At 40.2% G+C, this 9,544-nt stretch overlaps 1 protein-coding gene across 1 annotated transcript; it reads right to left on the bottom strand.

Annotated features, from left to right (window-relative positions):
* Window positions 1-1,103: 1,103 nt before the first annotated feature.
* LOC103608132 (X antigen family member 5-like) lies at window positions 1,104-8,393 on the bottom strand. The gene is given in 3 exon segments (XM_008592575.1): window positions 1,104-1,228; window positions 1,231-1,380; window positions 8,282-8,393. Coding segments are annotated over 3 exon segments (387 nt in total).
* Between the last annotated feature and the right edge of the window lie 1,151 nt (window positions 8,394-9,544).

The following is a 9,544-nucleotide window of genomic DNA, read 5'->3' as shown; positions in this document are numbered from 1 at the left end:
GCACCCTAGTTTTACAGGTGGAAAAATAGATGCCTGAGAAGGACAATGATTTGACCCCCACACACAACTGGTTAAAGGCAGAGCTAGAGCCCAGGCCTTTAGACTCCTCATCTAGATATCTTTCCCTTCCATCTGGCTGACATGTAAGAGGAGGGGAAAAGTGTCCAAGAAGTATCTGCCTCCTGAGAAGTTTTCACTTTGAGGCTCATATAGTCCTCAGAAGCAAAAGATGGCTGCCCTCCAAAGGTCAGAGGCTGCTCTCAGGGCATAATAGGTGACTCTGCATACTCCATTTGGAACCAGCTCTTCCCAAACCAGCCATGGCCCCCACTAGTCTTCTTGGGCATCTTGTTACTGTCAGGTAAAGACCACACCTCAGAGTCCTCTCCTTCTAACCTTTGTCTTCCAGTCCAAGACAGGGTCTTTAAAGCACATAGGAGAATGGTGGCTCTTCTTCTCATTGGTCTTCCTTGCCATACTGTTGCAGTAAGGAATCACTTATGCAAGAAAAATATCCGCAATTCCATCACTGAGAACAATCAAACTGCCAACAGGTTAGGGCATGTAAAGCTACATACATCTGAAGTTTCAAAGGAATTTCATAGTCAAATTCTTCATGAGAATAACAGCTCCCAGAAAACACCTCTCTTGGTTCCATGTCTACACTGAGCTATTTTGTTTGCTTTGTTTTTTAGCTGCTGACTGGTATAGGGATCCAAACTCATGACTTTGGTATTATAAGACTGCACTCAAACCCACTGAGCAAGCCCTTACACTGAGCTATTAATAAACATCAGTTGCAGGTAAGAAAGGAAACATAGGATAGCAAATTTTCCCTTCCTACTGCCCACTTGACAGCTATAGAAGCAGCAAGGAAAATAGAAAATATCTTCATTTTCTCTCTGCTCATGATATGTGTTCAGAACAGGAAGTTCTGGATTCAGTATTTTTGCCAATGCAAACATAAAACTATTTCCTGGCCAAGCATTAATCCTCCCCAACAAACCTTTTTTTTTTGGAAGAAACTGTAGAACATTATTGAGAAAATTTTAAGGCAGATATCCAACATAAGAACAGTTTGCACTGTTTCAACTTGTCTTCATTTAAACCTGTGGTTCCCCTTCACCTGCTTCTGGGATTTTAACAGGTTCTAGATTGGGTAGAATTTCCCCCTTGACATCAGGAAAATCTCCACATTTACCTCCACTCTTTGGCTGAGACAGTCGTGAAGATCAGCTTTTAGGTCAGGCTGTTGGATTTCAGGTGCTCCCTCATTTTCTCTCTCCCAACCAGCTGTAATATCCCAACATTCATTTGGTGACTCCTCTGGTTGAGGTTGTTCATCACTGGGCTGCTGGGCAACCAAGAGCCCCAGAAATTCTCAAAGAATATATATAAAAGAGAGGTATTAAAACCAATTGGCTAATCTGATAGGTTAAAATATATGGGAAGCATTGTCAAAACAAGAAATGATGTTTAACCTTCTTTGTGTTATACTTACATATTATTAATATTTACTCTGAAATTGTACAAGGTTCCTAAAAAACTGATGTGTCTAGGTATAAATGCTCTCAATCATAATTTTAGTAATTTGAAATTGTTGTATGCCACATGTAGTAGTCCATTTCTGTTGCTTATAACAAAATACCTGGAATTGGATACTTTGTAATAAAATAAAATTTATTGCTTACAGTTTCAGAGGCTGGGAAGCCCAAAGTCTAGGGAACACGTCTGGTGAGGGTCTTCTTGGTGGTGGCTTTACAGAAATGCAGGGGTCTCACATGGCAGAAAATGGTGGAGCAAAGAGAGAGAGAGAGAGAGAGAGAGAGAGAGAGAGAGAGCTCCACATGAACTCTTTTTTAAGCTGGCAGAACCACGCCCATGACCACCATTTTTAATCCATTCACTAGGCATGATCCTGAGAATCTAATCACCTCCTCAAGGTCCCACCTTTCAATTACCATAATAGGATTTCCCACCCGCTTAACAGTCACAGTAGGGATCAAGCTACTAATACATACAACTTGGGAGGCACAATCCATATCATTCAACCCCTGACCCCCAAAGTTTATGTCCTTCTCACAGGTGAATACATTCATTCCATCCCCAAAGTCTTAACTTGTTTCAACTCAAAAGTCTAAAGTCTCAAAGTCTCATCTGTGAAATCAAAACAAATTATCTACTGCCAAGACATAATGGTGGGACAAGCATAGGGTACATATTTCCATTCAAAAAGGGAGAAATGGGCAAAAGAAAGGTGTAATAGGTCCTAAGGAAGTCTGAAGCCCAGCAGAACAGGCATTAAATCTCAAAGCTGGCAAATCACTTACTTTGACTTCATGTTCAAAGTCCTCTGCATGCTGGTATAGGGATTGGGTCCCCAAGTACTCAGCCAACTCTGCTTCTGTGGCTTTCTTGGTCTTAGGTGATGCTTTAGCTCTCACAGGCTGGTGTTGTATGCTGGTAGCTCTGCATTTTCTGTCATGGCAGTCCCACTCTCACAGCTCCACTAGGCATGGTACTGAGGGGTTTCTCTGCTACAACTTTGATCCATTTCTGCTCGGCATTGCTTTAGTGAAGGCTCTATGTGGTGAATCCAACCTGTGACAGATCTCTTCCTGGGCCCCCAGGCTTTTCCTTACATCCTTTGAAATTGAGGTGGAAGCTCCCAAGCCTTCCCAGCTCTGGCATTCTGTGAGCCTGTGGACCTAACACCACATGGATGCTGCCCGGGCTTCCAGCTAGTATTTTCCAAAACAGCAGGTCCAGCCACATCCAGGGCCAATTTAGCCACCATTGGTGCAGCCAAAGCAGCTGGGATGGGGAGATGGGGAGGGAGACTCATGACTTAGATGAGACATCCTGTTCCTAAACAAAAGGAATAGTGTATGTTCTTAGGATTGTCAATGTACCGATTAATATACAGCTTGTCAAATCTAAGTATTGACAGTAGAAAAACTTGTTGGAGTAAGCGGGACTGAAGCCATGTCAGGACCTAAAACCACATGGACTATAGACAAATTTTAAAAAGGACACAGTTTTTTCCTTGGCATTCATTTCTCTGAGTTCCCTCTTGCCCATGACAAGATGACATTATTTCCATGAATGTAAAGTTGTTTTCCAGCCAGCCTGAGGCTGCAGACTTACTGACCCTGGAAAACCAAGGAGGACATCAATGAAGCTATACTGATTCCACCCCTCCATCAGGGCCTTAAGAACAGCTTCCATCCAGAACAACATCATAGTGCTTCAAGGATATAAGCCCCTGCACCTCTCTGTACCTAAGCCATCCCTGGGGCCACTTAACAGTATAGGTAGGGAGTTTCACTCACAGGAACAGGTAGGAACAACTGCCCAAAATCAGCATGAAGCAGTTATGGAAGAATGAGACTTACGGCCCTCTAGGATATAGGTTTTTGGGAGTGAACTCTTTCAAGGGGGAATTGAGGTAGGAAAGAACAGGGACTTACCCCAGGAAGGCTGCTCAAGCTAAAACCTGCTAGCAGCAGCTAAACCACCTTACCAATCAGCTTGCCCTTCTTCAGAACCCTGTGGTTTTCTGAGCAGGAAACAAAATCACAGCCACCAAAAAACCTCCTTTTTTTCGTAGAATACAGCTTACATGAGCAAGAACACCAAAATTCCCTCTTTCCTACCCCCTTTTTCTTGAACACTCCTCCCCTTAGTTAGGATAGAGAAACACCCCCATCCCAGAACAACATATAAACCCTTTCCTAAGAGTTTACAGGGTGCTCCTCTGTTGCTTTGCCTCCCAAGGATTTGTCACCCCTTTTCCCCTGGGTGACAGAGCCACCAAAGATTACTCAAAGCCCATCTCTTCTGAGCAGTGAAAAGCCCTCAAAAGGGGTTAATCTCCCAGAACCCTCAAGATAGAGGCATTCTTTCCATTTGGGAAATTAACCACAAATTGAGGTTCTCTTCCCGCATTTATTTTCCAGACCTCCAGGAAGTTCCAGGAAGAGAACATAGGTAGGGTTTTTGCTAAGTACAGTTTAACAAGTTTAGCAGTAGAAGCTGGTAACATTCAGTAAGGTGACATTCTATAAGCAATTAAGTCAATCCACTAACAAAAGCTTGATTTTAGCAAACATTCTCTTCTTACAGCAATTTACCAGTATCTTTACATACCAATCAGTAACTTGTCTGTCTTTGAGCCAGCAACCTTGCTGTGCTACAATTCTTTATCTCACAACAGAGACTATATAGCCTGGAGAAATTTTCCTGTCTTTTGCAAGGTCAGTATTTGAAACTGCAAGGCTTTGAAAAACCAGTCCCTGTGAAGTACATTTTTTTTTACACATACTTCACATCTCCACCTGTTTTATTTATTTAAAAGAAAAAGCAAAATCTATAGATCAAGTTTTCACAGTTAAGACAAAAGCATTTAAAGCAAAATTGGTATCATTTAGTATGGCAAGTCCTTTTAATTTACTTCAGGTGAGGACTGATGATGTCATCAACTCTCAGGGTGGCTGCATTGGCATCATTCCAGGTGCTATGAACTAGGTGTAATTACCAATTGTTGACACTCCGGAATGGGATTCTGCTCCATATAATAGTTGATTCTGAGTTCAGAGAATTTGTTAATGTTCACCTGTCCAGGACATTACTGTTTTTAAAGCATCTAATCTTTTGTAAAATTTTTGATCAATTACAAGTCTTTTGTTTAGGAACAGGATGTCTCATCCAAGTTACAAGCACCCTCTTTAAGGCCAGGAAAATTTAGAGAACTGCTTTTGTAGAGAAGACATTATTTCCCCCTTTATGATCAAGGGATTCCTCATAAAAGCATTGATGATCAATATCTTGATTGAAAAGGTCTTACTTTTCTTTGTATAAATCCCACGGCACTGGGAAGACTGTTTCCCAGGTGGTGATCTGTCCCACGTCCAGGGGGGAAAGATGAACCACAGGATGAAGCATCAATTAGGCCAAATTGAGGTAACTTGAAAGGGGTTAGCAACTTGGAAGTGAGACATGCTATCTTCTATCCAAAGTTTTAAATTATATCCTGTTATAAAGAGAGAAAGAGTTAATTCCTATTGAGCTTATAAAAATAGCCACATTGCCATAATAATCATAAGGATACTTAAAGTTTTTAAATTTGGGGCAGATCAAATAGGGAGAAAACAAATGCTTTTATCTCTGTTTTAAATGACATTTTACCAAACTGTTGTTAGTTATAGGTAGCTTAAGAGAGAGAGTTTTCTTACATTTGGAAAGCAAAACATTAAGAGAACCAGCAGTGTTTCAAAATAAGGAAATTGTAAAAACCCATAATTCTTTTTAATTAGTTCATTAATTAACCTTTGTTGTTTTGACCTTTGTGAACAATTTCACAACCCCATCAGTTTCTTCATTAGAATTTTGGAACTTTAGTTTAAAGCTATGAACTCAAAGTTTGTCAGAAAACTGTACCTATCAGAGATTTTTCCATGAAATATTTGAAGACATAACATTTTTATTTATTTATTTATTTTTAAGATGACTGGTAAGGGGATCTTAACCCTTGGCTTGGTGTTGTCAGCACCATGCTCAGCCAGTGAGTGAACCATCCATCTCTATATGGGATCTGAACCCATGGCCTTGGTGTTATCAACACCACACTCTCCCAAGTGAGCCACGGGCCAGCCCAACATAACATTTTTAAAATTATAATTGAACCGAGAGTATGACTGATAGCATTTATATCAAGACACATTTATTTAAGAACGTTACAAGATTTTGGAACACATATCCATAACACCTTTAGTACTGACAATGCTTTCCCATATAGTCTAATTTATTAAATAAGCCAATTAGATTTGATACGTTTTTTATATATCCTTTGAGAAGCTCCAGGGCCCTTGGAATTCCTCAAAGTTATTTTAAACCAGAAAGGTTTGGCTTTCAGTTTTGGAAAGCTTTGTCAAGTAACAAAAGGCTTAAAACACTTAGTTGAATAAAATCACAAATTATCACAAAAAGTAAAACCAAAGTGACAGAGGGTTTCAAAGGCAGAGAGCTCAAGAAATTATCATGAAATAAGTTTCTTTCTTTTTTTTTTTTTTGTCCTTTTTGAGACCAGCTGCACTGCGCTCAGCCAGTGAGCGCTGTGAGCACACCGGTCATCCCTATATAGGATCCGAACCCGCGGCGGGAGTGCTGCTGCGCTCCTAGCGCCGCACTCTCCTGAGTGTGCCACAGGCCTGGCCCAGAATAAGTTTCTTAAACCAGTTATCTAAGGGACAAAGAAAACCTTTTACAATTTTGTGTTAAGAGCAGTCAAGTGAAAAGACCTCTAGTAATCCTGTTTGATTAGTAAACCCAGGCAATGATGTGTGCTGATAAGAATATTTTTATACATTCAGGTTAGTAAATAGGTGTCCGTTTATCAGAGCAAATTATACAAAACCCAGTTTGAGTTATAGCTTTTTTTACCAAGGTTTCCCGGCCAAAAACTTGGTGTATTAGATCTATACCCTTATCAGTTAATGTTAACTAGGGCCTATGCCAAAACCCAGTTTGAGTTATAGCTGTTTTTACCAAGGTTTCCCGGCCAAAAACTTGGTGCGTTAGATCTATACCCTTATCAGTTAATGTTAACTAGGGCCTATGCAATATTTGGCATAGGCCTTTTTTCACTAGCCATTTTGGGTCCCAGGTTTCCATGTGGCATTTGGAGCCATGTGGAGCTTAAGACAAAGGGCAGTATTTACAAAGATAATGTCTAAAAGATATTGTTTCTCCCAGCACAGCCAGAAGGCAGAGCTGAGATAGGAAGAGGCATATTGACCTTTAGCCAAATTTAGGTAAAAGGTTTAAATCAAATTTTGAAAATATATTTATCAAAACCTTAGAAAATTTAAGTCACGTGAGCTTGAAAAGTATACTTATTTATTTAATGAGCATGCATTAATTATAAGCCAATTTGGTACCTTGCACATAACACAATTACACATACTGACATAAACATATAGACATAACATACAGCTTACACACACACATATGCAGATATAGACAACAAGAACAAACAAGGATCTTACAAGTTTTGTTCAAGATGTAAAAACAGCTCACTAGTAAAAAGGACAGTCAGGTCTAGATTGTGTTTTTTTAAAAAGACTTATTGGTGAGGCCTCACCCTGCCTTAAAGAAAACAAGATAGCAAATTTACATTGTAAAGCAAAGTATGCAAGCCTTTTCAAGAAGATGCAGAGAAGATTTCCTTCCTTTTAAGAAAATAGCATAGAATTCTACCATAGGATTTTGTGAAGAAATACATAGATGAGACTAGAAGAGAATTTGGAAGTCTGTTTAAGATAACTAGCTGGATACCAGAAAATTTGAGACCATCTAGTTAAACAGGTAGATTCTAGTTTAGTTTTTGTTTCTCAAATGAGTTACTGAGCTTAAGGGCTGAGCTATTGAAAGCTCTTTGACAGTTGAAGTTTTTTAATTTACCCCAGGTCAATTTGGAGCTCGTTGTCATTATTTTCATTACTGGTGGTCTGCTGTAGGTCAGAGGTGGAAGTGGTTGTTGGCACCATCATCACTGGTGGTCTGATGTGTACCATCCCCAGTGAGATGGATTGAGGTGTGATGGCGAGGCATTGAGATTTTGGGATCAGATTCAGTTCCTTGTCTGGTTTGGGGTTCCACATAAGGTTTAACAGCCTTAGAAGGAATCCATAGCAGGCCTGTGGGTGAGAGAACAGATGCATACCCTCTCCCCCATGTTAACAATTCGACAGGTCCCAACAATTGTGGTCCCATCGGCAGGTGGTGGAATAAAACCAAGGGTCTAGGCCTCTTTTAAGGAGGTAGAAAGTGTTGTTCTGTGGCTGTTAATTTTGGGGAGTTACATTTAAAAAATTTAGTGTAAACAGAGCTTTAAAGACCTGTTCATGAGAGGCCAGTCCTATATCTATATTACCCCTCCTTTGCTTACTTATTTGAGATTTAAGAAGGCTATTAGCTCTTTCAACAATTGCCTGGCCAGTGAGGTTAAATGGGATTCCTGTGACATATTTAATGTTCCAGTTGTCACAGAATACTTGAAAGACTTTGGAGGTGTATGCCAGTCCATTATCTGTTTTAATTTGATTTGGAATCCCCATGGTCACAAAGGCAGAAAGACAATGTTTTTTTAACATGTTTAGCAGTTTCTCCTGTTTGGGCACTGGCATGATAAGACCAGAGTAAGTATCAACAGTAACATGTAAATATTTAAGATGTCCAAGAGTGGAATAATGAGTGATTTTCATTTGCCAAATTTCATTACCTTCTATTCCTCGAGGATTAACTCCTCCAGGGGACTTAGATTTAGAAAACCTCTGACAATTGGGAAAAGCATGAACAACATCTTGAGCTTGCCTGTAAGAGATCTGATGCATGTTAGCCAAAGCTCATGCACCCTGATGACAAAACTGATGAGAATCAATAGCTTTCTGTAAAACATTATTATAAATAACAAACTGATCAGCCATATCATTTCCAACTGATAAAGGGCCAGGAAGACCAGAATGAGAATGCGTGCGAGTTACATAGAAAGGATGATGTCTTTTTTGAATAAGTTTTTGTAAATGTCGAAACATTTCAAATATAAGAAAATAATTTCCCTCATGGATAGATGCATCTTGAATTACCTGTAAGACTCCAACTATTTAGGCAGAGTCAGACACTAAACTAAGTGGCTGATTGTAAAAATGTTGCAAAGCTGCAATGGCAGCTGCCAACCCAGCCCCCTGAGTGGACCCACGATGGACAGCAACTGCTCCCGCCCTGCCACAGATCCCCCTCCTGATCTGCCAGAACTGCCGACAAACACAGCCAGTGCCCAAGGGAGGGGAACAGGGGACAAACAGGATCCCAACTGCATGGGCAGCATTTGGAGTCCCTGCAAAACTCTATCATGGGATAATGAGAACTGCATCCCACCAACAAAATCAACCATAGCCATCCGCAAAGACTCTGATCACTCAAGGGCAACACCAAAATCAGCCCCAGAAAGACCAGGATTGCCAACATCAGGATCACACCCAGCAGGCACTCTACGATGGTGTCCTCCCCCAGTGAGCAGCTGAATACATTGTTCCAATTCAGTATATAATTTCCTTTTTTGTTGATGGGGTAAGAAAATCCATTCAATGACTCCTATTTGAGGAGGAAATTGGCAAAGCAAACCTGTGGGACCACATGGGGTGTTTAAAATAATGAAATGAATGACTTGAGATTTAAAAATACGTGTTAATTGTCTGGAATGTAAAAAGGATTCAACCTGTTCCAATTCCAATCGTGCTTCCCCAGACAAGCAACGAGGGGAGGACAGATCAGGTTATCCCTTCAAGGTATTAAACAAATGTTGTAATTGATAAGTTGGAAAACCCATAGAAGAGCAGAGCCAGTTAATGTGGCCAAGTAATTATTGTAAGTCATTTAGAGTAAAAGGCTCCTGAATATGGAAAGATATACTTTGTGGCCATATACTTCTCGGAGTGATTAAAAAACCAAGGTATTACCAAGGCTTTTTTTTTTTTTTTTTTTT

Source organism: Galeopterus variegatus, unplaced genomic scaffold (assembly GCF_000696425.1).
Source record: "Galeopterus variegatus unplaced genomic scaffold, G_variegatus-3.0.2 Scaffold8042, whole genome shotgun sequence".
NCBI classification, from domain to species: Eukaryota; Metazoa; Chordata; class Mammalia; order Dermoptera; family Cynocephalidae; genus Galeopterus; species Galeopterus variegatus.
This window is presented reverse-complemented; position numbering and strand designations above follow the sequence as displayed.